Below are 17,526 nucleotides of genomic sequence, written 5' to 3'. Positions count from 1 at the left end.
CTTAACCAAATCCTTCACATGTGGAAATAGCCAAGGTAGGGGAAAAAAAAAAGTTTAGCCATATGAAGGTGTGATGTCTATAAAAACAGCTACACTAGAAATGGGTCATTCATACCCTCCTCTAAACTACTCCTACTTTTTCCCTGTGCAGTCTTCACTAGCAGTTAAAAATTGCAATAAATATACAGTCTTACACAATTTATGGTAGGCTCAATCAATACTTCTCAAATATAAGGGCACATACTTTATTCACTAGGCAACATGATTTTTGCCTAATATCCATGCAAACCTAAATGTGTTAAACTAGCCATTGGAGGGCTCCCATGTCATTCCTGCAAGCCAGTGGAAACCTATTGAATTACAAGAGGAAAAAGAAATGTATAAAGGGGCTGTAGAGTTTCAACAGGGTTCTCCTAGTTCACCATTTTCTCCTTTCAGGAGAAAGAAACCAGTCACACACCCTTCATTCTCACCATGCCTTGTAAAAGATCTACCCATTTTAATTTACATCATCCATGATGCCACTCTTCCCCCCCCCCCTCAGTAGTCCAGGTATGTCCCACTCTTCGGGAATTGCTGGTGAGATCTTGATAATATGCTGTTTCTTTTTTAAAACATATTTTAGTAAGCAGTGAAGTAGTTAAACATTGACATTTACTGTCATAATTGGGAACCTGGAAGTGGTGGGTGAAAGTGCTATAAAAATGCAGCACAGCAAATTACTTTTTAAAAGAGAGGTTTAAAAGAAAGTTGATTAATAGTGTTACATTAAATACAGTAACACAGCTGTTTATTCCTTTGACTTGCAGATGGTGCGGTTTTGGGGCATAGTGTCACGGGTGTCCTTTGCCCCAGCCCAGTAGTCTTAACCTCAGGATAATAGATGTTGAGTAGATTTTTTTCAAGACCTGTGTGCGCCAACTTCCCAGCATTTTTTTTAAACAAGTGGACACTAAATGGATTGGGGATTTTTATTCGTTCCGTTTTGCACTTGTTTGTTTAGATTTCCTACACCTGTTTATTCTTAACTGACTTCTGTTAAATTGTAAGCCACTTTACAAAACATGGGGTATAAAAGTAGCCTTATTGAGTTGTACCCATTACAGTTGAAACTCTTTTTTGAACTGAAAAAACTGATTTGGGTGTAGGAATGCCTTTAAGTAGGGATTAAGGTAGAATTTAGAGGGGTCACATGCAAGGTAGACATCTGTATTAGAGCACTAAAGAGGAGATGTGTATCTGGAGATTATAGTTGGCACTTTTTACGTGGTGACTTATAAATGTTGTTTTTTTCATTTTGTAATGTTTTTCCTTCAGGGATGAGACTGTTTCAGTGAGATTTAGTTTAAAAACTAAAACATTTAAGGAAATGGGTAAGTCAGTTTTTTCTCACTAAGTTCCATAAGAATAGAAATATTTGCTTGGGTTATTTTATATCATCATTTCTCAAATGCGGCCACTGTGGCCGCATGCAGCCACCAGGGGCTTTTCTTGTGGCCACCGCTTCCTGGGCAGTGACTGGGGGTGGGGAAGGGAGGAAGCAATGGCCCCTCCTTCAGGGCCACCAGCAGGTGTTGGGCTCTGTCTCCCTCTGGAGCCACAAACGTCATAGAAGCAGGCAGCTAGTGAGTTCCTCATCTTCCTGGGTGTGGTGAGGCTCTGGCTTCAGGCTTCAGCCCTAGAGTGGCAGGCAGCAGGCTTCAGTCATGGGGCTTCAAGGTCCAGCCCTGGATTTTGGCTGCAGATGCTGGCCTTTGGCTTAAAGTGTATGAAAGAGAAATTGAACAGTGGGCAAAAGGTCTAGAGGAGGGGTTCCCAAACTTGGTTCACTGCTTATTCAGGGTAAGCTCCTGGCGGGCCGCACGACGCTTTGTTTACCTGAGTATCTGCAGGTATGGCCACTCACAGCTCCGAGTGGCTGCGGTTCGCCATTCCTGGCCACTGGGAGCTGCAGGAAGCTGAGTTTTGATGGGTGGAGCAATGTCCACGATGATCCTGTTGTATGTGCTTGTGTGACAACAGAAGAAGGGAATGTCTTCCTTACAGAAACAATTGATACATCAGGAAATGCACATACAGCAGAATACTTACAAGAAGTAGCAGTAAAAGCTATAACTAACTGTGGAAAAAAATTCAAATGTCTAGCACATTGATCACAGACAATGCTGCAAATGTATCCAAGATGAGAAGAAATTAATTACTTAGAAGAGAGTGAAGAGAGTCCCAAGCTAATAATATATGGCAGTGGTTCTCAAACTTTTGTACTGGTGACCCCTTTCATATAGCAAGCCTCTGAGTGCGGCCCCCCCCTAAATTAAAAACACTTGTTTATATATTTAACACCATTATAAATGCTGGAGGCAAAGCGGGGTTTGGAGTGGAGACTGACAGCTCATGACCGCCCATGTAATAACCTCGTGACCCCCTGCGGGGTCCCGACCCCCAGTTTGAGAACCCCGATATATGGCTACAGTGCTCATTTGATGCACCTCATAGCCAAAGATTTCAGTGTTCCAGAAATAAATGCTAATTATGTCGAAATTGCAAAATACTTCTGTAACAACCACTTTGCAGCAGCTGCTCAGAAAAAAGTGGGAGGAACCAAGCTAACTCTCCCACAAGATGTGTGATGGAACTCAGCAGTGGACTGTTTTGAGCACTATATCAAGAACTGGCCTAATCTGATGACAGTTTGTGAAAAAAATTGTGAAAAAACTATGCTGTAAGAAGCATCGTGTCCTAAGAGGTTTGTGCACATGTTTAATTAGCTGGTGGCAACAGCTGATTTCCTTTGTTTTTCTTTCTCAGCTCTTCCCCAGAGGAGGGGTGAAAGGGCTTGAGGGTACCCCACAGGAAGGAATTCCCAAGTGCGCCTTCCTCAGTTCTCAAAGGGGTTTTGCAATTGGGCGGTGGCAGCATCTACCCATCCAACGTCAGACAAAAGCTGTAACCTTGGGAGTTTAATACAAGCCTGGAGTGGGCAGTATTAATTTTTAGAATCCTTGCGTGCCCCCACCTTCTGTACTCAAAATGCCAGAGTGGGGAATCAGCCTTGGCAGGTGTGTCTAGAATGCAATATAAAATTACATCTGTTTGTAAGAAATTAAAGCTAAGTATTAGTAACAGATAATGGGTTACAATATGTAACACATGATAATGGCATATAAAGACTATCGCAGGAGTTTGGGAGTCCTACATAAGTGCAACACAAAGATCAGCGCAAAGAAGCACTGCTAAAAACTTTTATGCCACTTCATCATTAGTTGTGCAAAAGCTAAGCATTTGAGAGAGTTTGAAAAACATTATTGGAACTGTTTTCCATCTGTAAAGTCAGGTGCCTTAGTTGTCTTGAAGCTCAATGGGCAGAGTTTAGAGGAGCTACAAAAATCGAAAAATGACACAGTAGCATTTCTGGACCTAAACATGTCACTATTTAAAGCCTGTTGTCTCAGGCCCTTTTGTGGCTAGAAGCTAGCGCTGGGTCCCATTGGGGAAACACATTTTCCTTACTTCATAGAATAAACTCAAAATTTTTTTGCACTACAGGATTTCAAGATAATGGACTTCAAAATCGTGACTTTAATGTATAGAAAAAGCTGTAACTTGCACAGGAAAGAATGGTCCATCCTGAGATTTGAGGAGATGTAAATTTTGGGGAGGAAATTCCATAGCTGGAGGGTGGGAACAGGTCCACTATTTTTTATTTTTTTTAAATAGACAATGGTGTTTGGAATGTTAGATTAATTCCTTGGGAGAAGAATTAGTGGGAAGTAAGCATGTGTCATAGCGAGACATATATGAATTGTGCTGCAGTTAAGACTCTGGACTGGGACTCAGGAGAATCTGAGTTCAGTTTTAGCTCAGAACGTTGCTGAGAGGATAACTTAATGTTTGAGACACTGAAATACTGCAGTAATGGGGGCTGCATAAGTACCTAGAGATTGATATCTATCACCTCTATACATACCTAGTTACACAGATCTGTGTGCTTTTAACTTTGCAAACTTTTGCAAAGTGACCCTTTTCTGTTTAGAAAAGATCAGAGGAAGAAAAATGAATACTTAAGCATTTTTACTAGTAAATAGTGTGTGATTTTTCTCAGTGTTAATTCTTCTGTCTCCGGATGGATAGCATGACAGGAGAGTTTGCTGGGACTGAACAAGTAAATAGGCTGAATTTAGAATTTGCTCATTTGTATAAATTGGGTTATTATGCTCATTATTTAATGTCTTGGAGAGACATTTGTCCACAAATATCAGATCTGTAGCTCCTTCTTTCCCTAGTGCACCAGAAATGTTTAATGTATAGAGGATTTTAACACTTTGAAAATAGCTTATAAGTTACCATTTTCTTTAATCAGTTCATCAATAGCTTTAACTTCCTTTCCTGCCTTAGCTTCAGTATGTTGCCTACTGGTGTACCTGTGATATAGCTACTTCCATTTTATCTTCTGTTCCTAACTGACTAGTAAATACCTAGTCCAGTTTAGATTCATAGGTCATAAAATGAGTGGAGAAAAATACAGCAAAAAGACAGTTTTTGTGTGTGTAGGTGACTGACTTTTTGCTCCTTGTACTTGGCCTAGATTTGGAAAAGTCCCAGCATCTTCTTTTCTTTGGCTGTTTAGAAATAGTAGGTGTTTTAAAGAAATGGCAAAACATTTCATATAAACCCCTCTACTATAGCATTAGATAAATCCAAAACGTTTTACAAATGTGGAGTTGCTGTTTCAGGATATCTTAAGGACCTATGTGGTCCCAATCACCCATCCCCTTAACTTTGTCTTCAGTATAATTTATTTCACACTTCTAAGGCTCTGTAATAAAAGGAAAAGAGCTGAGCATCTAGGAGGCTCTGGGATAAGTGTGTGCTTATACTTTATACTTCTTGTGTCCTGTTTGAAAAAATTAATTCACAAATCTATACAAACAGTGTCATTAGCTGTGACAACAGAGCAGACTAGTGCCTTCTGTACACTGAGAATACTGAGTTCTATTAATTAGGCAAATACGTTTATAAGGACTTTGCTGGCTTCTTGGTTAATCTGTTTTAGTTAGTTCCTTAGTTACCCTGGCCAGTTCAAATAAGGCCCTACCCAGACTGGATTTAGCAAAATTTAGGTCCAAACTTATCAGTAGTCACAGCCTCTTCTGCCAGCATTCTACCGAGGAATCATTGTTCACCATTATGGAAATGCTTTTTACTAAGTTGTTGCAACATTCCCAGTAAAGTTTGTCATAACTCTGGGTCATATGACCTGTAGCATAGAAGCCTAAGTGGTTAGCATGCTAAATCACCCACTCAGTGTGGGAGTATCCATGTGTTTTAGATTGGCTCCATACTTGAGTGGATGAGGCAAAGAATGTCTGCACAGAGTCACCAACAAACTTGTTGTAGGAAAGGGGTTGGACTCAGAGGCCAGGAAGCTGCAGAGGGGGTGGGGTTGCAGTTCAAGGAAGTGACAAGCAACCAGCCAGACCAGGGCAGCTCCTAGGGAGGGGAAGCCTAGAAAATGTAGGCTAGTTTTTCCATCTAGGAGTGACCCTTTTGATATAAAAAGAACAACAACGAGGAGTCCTTGTGGCACCTTAGAGACTAACAAATTTATTTGGGCATAAGCGTTTGTGGGCTAGAACCCACTTCATCAGATGCATGGAGTGGAAAATACAGGAGCAGGTATAAATACATGAAAAGATTTGAGTTGCCTTACCAAGTGTGAGGTCAGTCTAACGAGACAATTCAGTTAACAGCAGGATACCAAGAGAGGAAAAATAACTTTAGAAGTGGTAATGAGAGTGGCCCATTTCAGACAGTTGACAAGAAGGTGTGAGTAACAGTAGGGGGAAATTAGTATTGGGGAAATTTAGGTTTAGGTTTTGTAATGACCCAACCACTCCCAGTCTTTATTCAGGCGTAATCTAATGGTGTCCAGTTTGCAAATTGTGAGTATCAACAGAGGGAAAATTATTTTTTGTAGTGATCAGGCCTTGTTAGCACTGACTCCTCTCTTCCCCCCCCCGCCCCCCAAACTCGGTAAGGCAACTCCCATCTTTTCATGTGCTGTGTATTTATACCTACCTACTGTATTTTCCACTCCATGCATCTGATGAAGTGGGTTATAGCCCACGATAGCTTATGCCCAAATAAATTTGTTAGTCTTTAAGGTGCCACAAGGACTCCTCATTGTTTTTGCTGATACAGACTAACACGGCTACCCCTCTGAAACCTTTTGATATAGACGTTCTCAGAAGAAAGTTTGTGTGCATTAATGTGCAGTTGTGCATATTTCTCTCATTTTCCTCTCCACAGGAAAATCGTATTTCTTTTCTGAAATGGCTTGAAAAAAAAGTAGATGTTGAAGGATTAATAAAATCCAGCAAGATGACCCTTAAATTTGTCTCATCTTACAAGCCGGAGATGGAAATAACACAATCTCTCATACCAGTCGTCACTGTGGGAGGCTTCTCATCTGAACACTTCAGCCTGCAGACATATCAACACAATCTGCAAACAAAGAAGCTTGGGAAGATTGTTCTGTTTGCTGAAGTCACATCAACAACAATGAATCTTCTTGATGGGTAAGGTGCTGGTGTAGACCATCTCAGATAAACATTTTGAATTGTGATTCACATATAATGAAATACACTAACCATACAATGTTCAGCATGAAATTGAAAACTTTTCTCTTTGACTTAGCTTTTGCTCAATAACCTCTATATACACACAAGCTATTTCTCCTATTGATTGAGAAGTAAGAAGGAAAGAGACGGATTGTTTATTTGTAAATACTTAGGAAATGCTCGATTCTATGGTAATGGAGGCCTTACAAGTATTTAGATGTCTTTGAGAAGGGAAACTTAGTGCACCAGTTACTTTCTTGATAATAGGACTTAACCATTGTTTCTCCTGTTGCAAAATGTTAATATTTGTAATGTTTTGTGAAGGCATTACATAAGCAGATATAGAAGACTCAGGATTTTTCTAAACCTCGTTGATAAAATAAAAAACAAGTTTTCTTATTTAAAAAGTCATTTATTTCTTTGTAATATTATATAATTTTTTACATTCTGTTTAATACTCTTTTAGGTGATAGGAATATTTCAATATCAAATTTTTTTTTGTTTCCAAACATTCATTCGAGTTTAAAAATACTTTTGAGCAACACATAAATGACTTTGGTAACACCTATGCAGGATGTCTGTTGAGGAAAATAGTTCATTGAGATTTAAAACAAGATTAGAAAAGTAAATGAATAACAGTAAATCCTAGAGTTACTCTAGCTACGCTACCATTTACAAGGTCTAGAATTGTAATATTTCATAGCACAAACTAATCAGATGGTTGAAGAACCCCCCCCCCCCCCATTGTGGTGATGTGGAACAGTTGGCCAGATATGCAATCAGTTAAGTCATCTTAAGGGGGAGGGATAGCTCAGTGGTTTGAGCATTGGCCTGCTAAACCCAGGGTTGTGAGTTCAATTCGTGAGGAGGCCATTTAGGGAACTGGGATAAAAATCTGTCTGGGGATTGGTCTTGCTTTGAGCAGGGGTTGGACTAGATGACCTCCTGAGGTACCTTCCAACCTTGATATTCTATGATCTTACTGTGTTCACAGTTCATTAGTTAATCAGCAAGAAGAGCTGTTGCTCTTTAGCTATAGAGCCCAAACTATAGGTCTTTATATAAACTGAATTTAGAGTATATTTTCTTGGTAAGGGAATAGGTGGATTTGGTTTAAAAAAACAAAAAACAAAAAACAAAAAACCCACCGTATTTTAACAAGAATGAGTCTGCATTAGAATCATATTATAGTAGTTTAAATTTTATGCTTAAATAGCTGGTTGACAGTCTTTTCTGTGGAATTTAATAGTAATAGATCAAGGGATTTTTTTAACCCATGAATTTAATACATTTTTCCTGAAATATACTTTAATCTGATTCATAAATAGGATTTACAAAGTTTCTTAATTTATCCAGAAATCCAGAATAAACTAGAAAAACCTCAAAAGCAAGTTTTGAAAATTTGAAGGCTTTAACACTGTTCAGCTAAATTATTTTAATTAAACTATTAATTATATTAACTAATTTAATTTAATAATGTAATTAAACAATTCCTTATTAAGATGGAGACAAAACCCGTTCATTTTTCTCACTAAGTGTGAAAGATATTGCTATTGAATATTTTTTTTTCCTTTTTTGTTTTTGGCATGCTAATTAAAAGTTAGCTTAAGTCTGAAGACTCATAGACTCATAGACTTTAAGGTCAGAAGGGACCAGTATGATCATCTAGTCTGACCTCCCGCATGATGCAGGCCACAAACGCTGACCCACCCCCTTTCCCTTGACTCAGCTGTTGAAGTCCCCAAATCCTGTGATTTAAGGACTTCAAGTCGCAGAGAATCCTCCAGCTAGCGACCCCTGCCCCATGCTGCGGAGGAAGCCGAAAAACCTCCAGGGCCTCTGCCAATCTACCCTGGAGGAAAATTCCTTCCCGACCCCAAATATGGCGATCAGTAGAACCCCGAGCATGCAGGCAAGATTCTCCAGCCAGACCCTCATTGACCATTGATACTATTTACCAGCGATGGCACGCTGTTGATTAATTGACTAAAATCACGTTATCCCATCAAACCATTCCCTCCATAAACTTATCAAGCTTCATCTTAAAGCCAGAGAGGTCTTTCGCCCCCACTGTTTCCCTCGGAAGGCTGTTCCAAAATTTCACCCCTCTGATGGTTAGAAACCTTCGTCTAATTTCAAGCCTAAACTTCCCCACCGCCAGTTTATATCCATTCGTTCTCGTGTCCACATTAGTACTGAGCTGAAATAATTCTTCTCCCTCCCTGGTATATATCCCTCTGATATATTTAAAGAGAGCAATCATATCCCCCCTCAGCCTTCTTTTGGTTAGGGTAAACAAACCGAGCTCCTCGAGTCTCCTTTCATACGACAGGTTTTCCATTCCTCTGATCATCCTAGTGGCCCTTCTCTGTACCCGTTCCAGTTTGAGTTCATCCCTTTTAAACATGGGAGACCAGAACTGCACACACTACTCCAAATGAGGTCTCACCAGTGCCTTGTATAACGGAACCAGCACCTCCTTATCCCTACTAGATATACCTCGCCTAATGTATCCCAAGACCGCATTGGCTTTTTTCACTGCCACGTCACATTGCTGACTCATAGTCATCCTGCGGTCAACCAGGACTCCGTGGTCTTTCTCTTCCTCCGTTACTTCCAACCGATGCGTCCCCATCTTATAACTGAAATTCTTGTTAGTCATCCCTAAATGCATCACCTTACACTTTTCACTATTAAATTTCATCCTATTTCTGTTACTCCAATTTACAAGGTCATCCAAGTCTCCCTGCAGAATATCCCGATCCTTCTCCGAATTGACAATACCTCCCAACTTTGTGTCATCCGCAAACTTTATCAGCCCACTCCTACATTTGGTTCTGAGGTCAGTAATAAATAGATTAAATAAAATGGGACCCAAAACCGAACCTTGAGGAACTCCACTGGTGACCTCCCTCCAACCTGACAGTTCACCTTTCAATATGACCCGCTGCAGTCTCCCCTTTAACCAGTTCCTTATCCACCTCTGGATTTTCATATCGATCCCCATCTTTTCCAGTTTAACCAATAATTCCTCGTTCGGTACCGTATCAAACGCTTTACTGAAATCGAGGTATATTAGGTCCACCACATTTCCCTTATCTAAAAAGTCTGTTACTTTCTCAAAGAAGGAGATCAGGTTGGTTTGGCACGAACTGCCTTTCGTAAAACCATGTTGTAATTTGTCGCAATTGCCATTGACCTCAAAGTCCTTAACTACTTTCTCCTTCAAAAATTTTTCCAGGACTTTGCATACTACAGATGTTAAACTAACAGGCCTGTAGTTACCCGGGTCACTTTTTTCCCCTTTCTTGAAAATAGGAACCACATTAGCTATTCTCCAGTCCAACGGTACCACCCCCGAGTTTATAGATTCATTAAAAATTATCGCTAACGGGCTTGCAATTTCTCGCGTCAGTTCCTTCAATATTCTCGGATGAAGATCATCCGGTCCGCCCGATTTAGTCCCGTTAATGTGTTCAAGTTTGGCTTCTACCTCGGATACGGTAATGTCAATCCCCCCTCCTTTATTCCCCTCTGTCATGCTGCCACTATTCCTAAGCCCTTCATTAGCCTCATTAAAGACCGATGCAAAATATTCGTTTAGATATTGTGCCATCCCTAGATTATCCTTTATCTCCACTCCATCTACAGTCTTCAGCGGTCCCACTTCTTCTTTCTTTGTTTTCTTCCTATTTATATGGCTCTAAAACCTCTTACTATTGGTTTTAATTCCCCTTGCAAGATCCAACTCTACACGGCTTTTAGCCTTTCTCACTCCATCTCTACATGCTCTGACCTCAATAAGGTAGGTTTCCTTACTGATCCCTCCCCTCTTCCACTCTTTGTACGCTTTCTGTTTTTTCTTAATCACCCCTTTGAGATGCTCGCTCATCCAGCTTGGTCTAAATCTCTTTCTTACTAACCGTTTTCCCTTTCTCGGGATACAGGCCTCCGACAGCTCCTGCAACTTCAACTTAAAATAATCCCAGGCGCCATCCGCCTTTAGATCCATAAATATGTTAGCCCAATCCACTTCCCTTACCAGTCCCCTTAATTTATTAAAATTAGCCTTTTTGAAATTGTAAACCCTAGTCTCTGATTTAATTCTGTTAATCTTTCCATTTAGTTTAAATCGAATTAGCTCATGATCACTCGAGCCAAGGTTGTCCCCTACAACCATTTCCTCAACGAGGTCCTCACTACTCACCAAAACCAAATCTAAAATGGCCTCCCCCCTCGTCGGTTCAGCTACTACTTGATGAAGGAATTCATCAGCTAGCACGTCTAGAAACATCTGAGCCCTATTATTGTTACTAGCATTTGTTCCCCAATCTATATCCGGGAAGTTAGTCTCCCATGATTACACAGTTCCTATTAGTATTTACTTACCTAAAAACATTAAATAGTTCTCTGTCCATATCCAGGGTAGATCCCGGCGGTCTATAGCACACCCCAAGCACTATCCCAGGGGAGGCTCTAGTAGTTCTTTTACCTAGTGTGAGTATTGTCCAGACAGACTCCGTCTTATCCATTCCATCAGTTATTATTTCTTTACAGTTTACATCATTATTGACATACAATGCTACCCCCCCACCTTTACCTTTGTTCCTATCGTTCCTAAACAGCACATACCCTTCCATACCTGTACTCCAGTCATGACTACCGTTCCACCAGGTTTCGGTTATTCCTACGATATCCGGTTTCATTTCTCGGACCAGGAGCTCCAATTCCTCCATTTTGTTACCTAGGCTTCTCGCGAAGAGGAAGAATAACTTTTTATTTTGGCCCCAGTCTTGCAACTGGATCTGTTTGCGGGAGCTCATGCCCCTGGGTGTATCCGCGTGGTTTTCATTGGCAATTCACAGAGACACAGGCGTCCATTCTTCTGGATCTTATGCAGGATTTGGTCTTCATTTTTTAGTGTGGGATAGTACCTTTTATTGTATAACTTTAAAAAACTCACTGCAGGTGAAATAGCTACTCAAACCTGTTGAGATGAAATCAGAATCATCATTGTGTCTGAATAAACTAAAGACGTGATACGTCAGTTAATAATTAGGGATCACATCATGGTAGGGGTCTACGGTAGACCACCAAATCAGGAAGAGAAGGTGGATGAGTCATTTATAGAACAAATAACAGAAATATCCAGAACACAAGACATGGTACTAATACAGGACTTGAACTACCCAGAAACCTGTAAGATGGGAAAACACAAAATTTCCAGTAAGTTCTTGGACTGTGTTGGGCAAAACTTATTTGTTTCAGAAAGTGGAAGAAATAACCTGGGGGACAGCCATTGTAAACTTGATTCTGACCAACAGGGAGGAATTGGTTGTGAATCTGAAGGTGGAAGGCAAGTTGAGTGAAAGTGATCATGAAGTGATAGATGTAATGATTCTAAAGAAAGGAAGGAGTGAAAGCAGCAGAATAAGGACAATGGATTTGAAAAAGCAGGCTTTAACAAATTCAGAGAACTGGTGGGTAAGGTCTAATGGGAAGATAATGTAAGGGATAAAGGTATACAGGAGAGCTGGCAATTTCTCATGGAGAAAGTATTGAAGGTGCAACTGCAAGCTATCCTGATGTGAAGGAAATATAGGAAGAATAGAAAGAGGCCCTTGTGGCTTCATCAGGAGCTCTTTAATGACCTGAAAATGAAAAAGGAATCCCACAAAAAGTGAAAACATGGAAGAAGAGCTGAGAAGTACAAAAGACTTTCACAAGCCTGTAGGGATAAGGCTAAGGTACAAAATAAGTTACACCTAGCAAGATGCATAAAAGACAGCAAGAAAGAGGTTCTTTAAATACATTAGGAGCAAGAGAAAGACAAAAGAAAGTGTAGGTACTCTACTTAACAGGGAAGGAGAGCTAATAACTGGTGACCTCAAGAAGGCTGACGTGTTTAATGCCTATTTTGCTTCAGAGGGTCCTGTGGCACCTTTAAGACTAACAGAAAGGTGCCACAGGACCCTCTGTTGCTTTTTACAGATTCAGACTAACACGGCGACCCCTCTGATATTTTGCTTCAGTCTTCACTAAAAAGGTTAGTGGTGACCACGTACTCAATACAATTAATATTAACAACATGGGGGGAGGAATGCAAGCCAAAATAGTGAAAGAAGAGGTTAAAAAATATTTAAATAAGTTAGATGTATTCAAGTTGACAGGGCCTGAGGAAATTCATCCTAAGGTACTGAAGGAACTAGCTGAAGCAATCTCTGAACTGTTCTCAGTTATCTTTGAGAACTCATGGAGGACAGGTGAGGCCCTTCTCATGGGGAAGGGCAAATATAGTTCCTGTCTTTAAACATTGGAACAAAGAGGACCCAGGGAATTATAGCCTAACTTTGATACATAGAAAGATACTGGAGCAAATTATTAAACAATCAGTTTGCAAGGTGATAATAGGGTTATAAGAATAGCCAAAATGAATTTGTAAAGAACAAATCTTGCCAAACCAATTTAATTTCCTTCTTTAACAAGATTACTGGCCTACTGGATAGGGGAGAAGTAATAGACCAGATATGTCTTGATATTAGTAAGGCTTTTGATATAGTCTCACATAACATTTTCATAAGTAAACTAGGGAAATGCAGTCTAGATGAATTTACTGTAATTTGGGTGCATAACTTGTTGAAAGACTATACTGAAAGAGTTGTAGTTAGTGGTTTGATTTCAAACTAGGAGGGCATGTCTGGTGAGGTCCCACCTCAGTCAGTCCTGGGTCTAGTACTTTTCAGTATTTTCATTAATGACTTAATTAATGAAGTGGAGAATATGCTTATATAATTTGCAGATGACAGCAAGCTGGGAGGGGTTGCAAGTACTTTGAAAGACAGGATTAGAATTCAAAATGACTGTGACAAATTGGAAAATTAGTCTGAATTCAGAAAGATGAAATTCAATAAAGACAAATGCAAAGTACCTTGCTTAGGAAGGAAAAATCAAATGCACAACTACAAAATAGGGAATAACTGGTGATAGTGCTGCTGAAAAGGATCTGAGGGATTATAATGGATCACAAATTGAATAACAGGAGGACTTGTGGCACCTTAGAGACTAACAAATTTATTAGAGCATAAGCTTTCGTGGACTACAGCCCACTTCTTCGGATGCATATAGAATGGAACATATATTGAGGAGATATATATACACACATACAGAGAGCATAAACAGGTGGGAGTTGTCTTACCACCTCTGAGAGGCCAATTAATTAAGAGAAAAAAAACTTTTGAAGTGATAATCAAGCTAGCCCAGTACAGACAGACAGTTAGATAACAAGTGTGAGAATACTTACAAGGGGAGACAAATTCAATGTCTGTAATGGCTCAGCCATTCCCAGTCCTTATTCAAACCGGAGTTGATTGTGTCTAGTTTGCATATCAATTCTAGCTCAGCAGTTTCTCCTTGGAGTCTGTTTTTGAAGTTTTTCTGTTGTAACACGGCTGCTACTCTGAAACCTTTCATTATGCAAGGCACTGCATTTAGCCGTATGGAGTGGAAATCCATCAATCTCATGAAAAAACTCGTACAGATACAGACAGACATCATCTTCCTTTCCAAATGCAAGCAGATGGATATCATACCAAAAGGACTAAAGGTAAAAAATCCATTACAATCTACATATCACACAGACTATGCTGAGAGACTGTGTCACACACTCTCAAAGAAACTGCGAAATCACCTGATCAGCATCCAATACAGCAAACAGGGAAAGATTAAGAATGAGCTCTCAGAACTGGATACTCTCATAAGAAACCAATCTTCCACACAAACTTCCTCATGGATAGACTTTACAAAAACTAGACAAGCCATTTACAAGACAAACTTTGCCTCTCTACAAAGGAAAAAGGACACTAAACTATCTAAACTGCTACATGCCACAAGCAGCCACAACAGTAGTTCCCTTAACCCACCCAGCAATATTGTTAATCTTTCCAGCTATACTCTTAGCCCAGCAGAAGAGTCTGTCCTATCTCGGGGCCTCTCCTTTTGTCCCTCCAGACCCATGAATATGATACAGTTCTGCGGTGACCTAGAATCCTACTTTCGACGTCTCCGACTCAAAGAATATTTCCAACATACCTCTGAACAGCATACTAACCCACAGAATCCTCCCTACCAGCACTACAAAAAAAAGGATTCTGCGTGGACTCCTCCGGACGGTCGAAACAACAGACTGGATTTCTACATAGAGTGCTTCCGTCGACGTGCAAAGGCTGAAATTGTGGAAAAGCAACATCACTTGCCACATAACCTCAGCCATGCAGAACACAACGCCATCTACAGCCTCAGAAACAACCCTGACATCATAATCAAAAAGGCTGACAAAGGAGGTGCTGTCGTCATCATGAATAAATTGGAATATGACCAGGAGGCTGCTAGACAGCTCTCTAACACCACATTCTACAGGCCATTATCCTCTGATCCCACTGAGGATTACCTAAAGAAACTACACCATCTGCTAAAAAAACTCCCTGACAAAGCACAGGAACAAATCTGTACAGACACATGCCTAGAACCCCGACCAGGGGTATTCTATTTGCTACCCAAGATCCATAAACCTGGATATCCTGGACGCCCCATCATCTCAGGCATTGGCACCCTAACATCAGGCTTGTCTGGTTATGTAGACTCTCTCCTCAGACCCTACGCTACCAGCACTCCCAGCTATCTTCGAGACACCACTGACTTCCTGAGGAAACTACAATCCATCGGTGATCTTCCAGAAAACACCATCCTGGCCACTATGGATGTAGAAGCCCTCTACACCAATATTCCACACAAAGATGGACTACAAGCTATCAGGAACAGTATCCCTGATAATGTCACAGCTAACCTGGTGGCTGAACTTTGTGATTTTGTCCTCACCCACAACTATTTCACATTTGGGGACAATATATACCTTCAAGTCAGCGGCACTGCTATGGGTACCCGCATGGCCCCACAATATGCCAACATTTTTATGGCTGACTTAGAACAACGCTTCCTTAGCTCTCGTCCCCTAACGCCCCTACTCTACTTGCGCTACATTGATGACATCTTCATCATCTGGACCCATGGAAAAGAAGCCCTTGAGGAATTTCACCATGATTTCAATAATTTCCATCCCACCATCAACCTCAGCCTAGATCAATCCACACAAGCGGTCCATTTCCTGGACACTACTGTGCTAATAAGCGATGGTCACATAAATACCACCCTATACCGGAAACCTACTGACCGCTACACCTACCTACATGCCTCCAGCTTCCATCCAGGACACACCACACGATCCATTGTCTACAGCCAAGCTCTAAGATATAACCGCATTTGCTCCAATCCCTCGGATAGAGACAAGCACCTACAAGATCTCTATCAAGCATTCTTAAAACTACAATACCCACCTGCTGAAGTGAAAAAACAGATTGACAGAGCCAGACGAGTACCCAGAAGTCACCTCCTACAAGACAGGCCCAACAAAGAAAATAACAGAACACCACTAGCTGTCACCTTCAGCCCCCAACTAAAACCTCTCCAGCGCATCATCAGAGATCTACAACCTATCCTGAAAGATGATCCTTTACTCTCACAGATCTTGGGAGACAGATCTGTCCTCGCTTACAGACAACCCCCCAACCTAAAGCAAATACTCACCAGCAACCACACATCACTGAACAAAACCACTAACCCAGGAACCTATCCTTGTAACAAACCCCGATGTCAACTCTGTCCACATATCTATTCCAGTGACATCATCATAGGACCTAATCACATCAGCCATACCATCAGGGGCTCGTTCACCTGCACATCTACCAATGTGATATATGCCATCATGTGCCAGCAATGCCCCTCTGCCATGTACATTGGCCAAACCGGACAGTCTCTACGCAAAAGAATTAATGGACACAAATCTGACATCAGGAATCAAAATACTCAAAAACCAGTGGGAGAACACTTTAACCTGTCTGGTCATTCAGTGACAGACCTGCGGGTGGCTATATTACAACAGAAAAACTTCAAAAACAGACTCCAAGGAGAAACTGCTGAGCTAGAATTGATATGCAAACTAGACACAATCAACTCCGGTTTGAATAAGGACTGGGAATGGCTGAGCCATTACAGACATTGAATCTGTCTCCCCTTGTAAGTATTCTCACACTTGTTATCTAACTGTCTGTCTGTACTGGGCTAGCTTGATTATCACTTCAAAAGTTTTTTTTCTCTTAATTAATTGGCCTCTCAGAGGTGGTAAGACAACTCCCACCTGTTTATGCTCTCTGTATGTGTGTATATATATCTCCTCAATATATGTTCCATTCTATATGCATCCGAAGAAGTGGGCTGTAGTCCACGAAAGCTTATGCTCTAATAAATTTGTTAGTCTCTAAGGTGCCACAAGTCCTCCTGTTCTTCTTTTTGCGGATACAGACTAACACGGCTGCTACTCTGAAACCACAAATTGAATGAGAGTCACATTGTTATGTGATGCAGTGATAGAAGAAGGCTAATATAATTCTGGGGTGTATTAAAAAGAGTGTCGTGTGTAAGACACAGGAAGTAATTGTCCTGCTTTACTTGGCACTAGTGAGGCATCAGCTGGAGTGCTGTATCCAATTCTGGGCACCACACTTTAGGAAAGATATGGACAAATTGGAAAGAGTCCAGAGGAAAGCAGCAAAAGTGATAAAAGGTTTAGCAAATCTGCCCTATGAAGAGAGGTTAAAAAAAACGAGGTGTGTTTAGTCTTGGGAAAAGAAGACTGAGAGGGGACCTGATAAGTCATCAAATATGGTAAATGCTATTATAATGAGGACAGAGCTGGGCTTAATCTGCATCAAGGGACATTTAGGTTAGATATTGGGAAAAACTTTCTAACTGTAAGGGTAGGTAAGCTCTGGAATAGGCTTCCAAGGGAAGTTTT

General features: G+C 40.7%; 1 protein-coding gene across 2 annotated transcripts in view; it reads left to right on the top strand.

Annotated features, from left to right (window-relative positions):
- The window catches only part of HLCS (holocarboxylase synthetase), a 209,322-nt gene that overhangs the window by 60,032 nt on the left and 131,764 nt on the right, over positions 1-17,526 (top strand). For both annotated transcript variants that reach the window (XM_065590324.1, XM_005303307.4), the window contains one exon: positions 6,310-6,578. In XM_065590324.1, coding sequence (XP_065446396.1) covers positions 6,310-6,578 — 269 coding nt within the window. The remainder of the gene's footprint in view (positions 1-6,309; positions 6,579-17,526) is intronic.

Source organism: Chrysemys picta, chromosome 1 (assembly GCF_011386835.1).
Source record: "Chrysemys picta bellii isolate R12L10 chromosome 1, ASM1138683v2, whole genome shotgun sequence".
In the NCBI taxonomy this organism is placed as follows: Eukaryota; Metazoa; Chordata; order Testudines; family Emydidae; genus Chrysemys; species Chrysemys picta.
The sequence above is the reverse complement of the archived record's forward strand: the minus strand, read 5'-3'. Positions and strand labels throughout refer to the sequence as shown.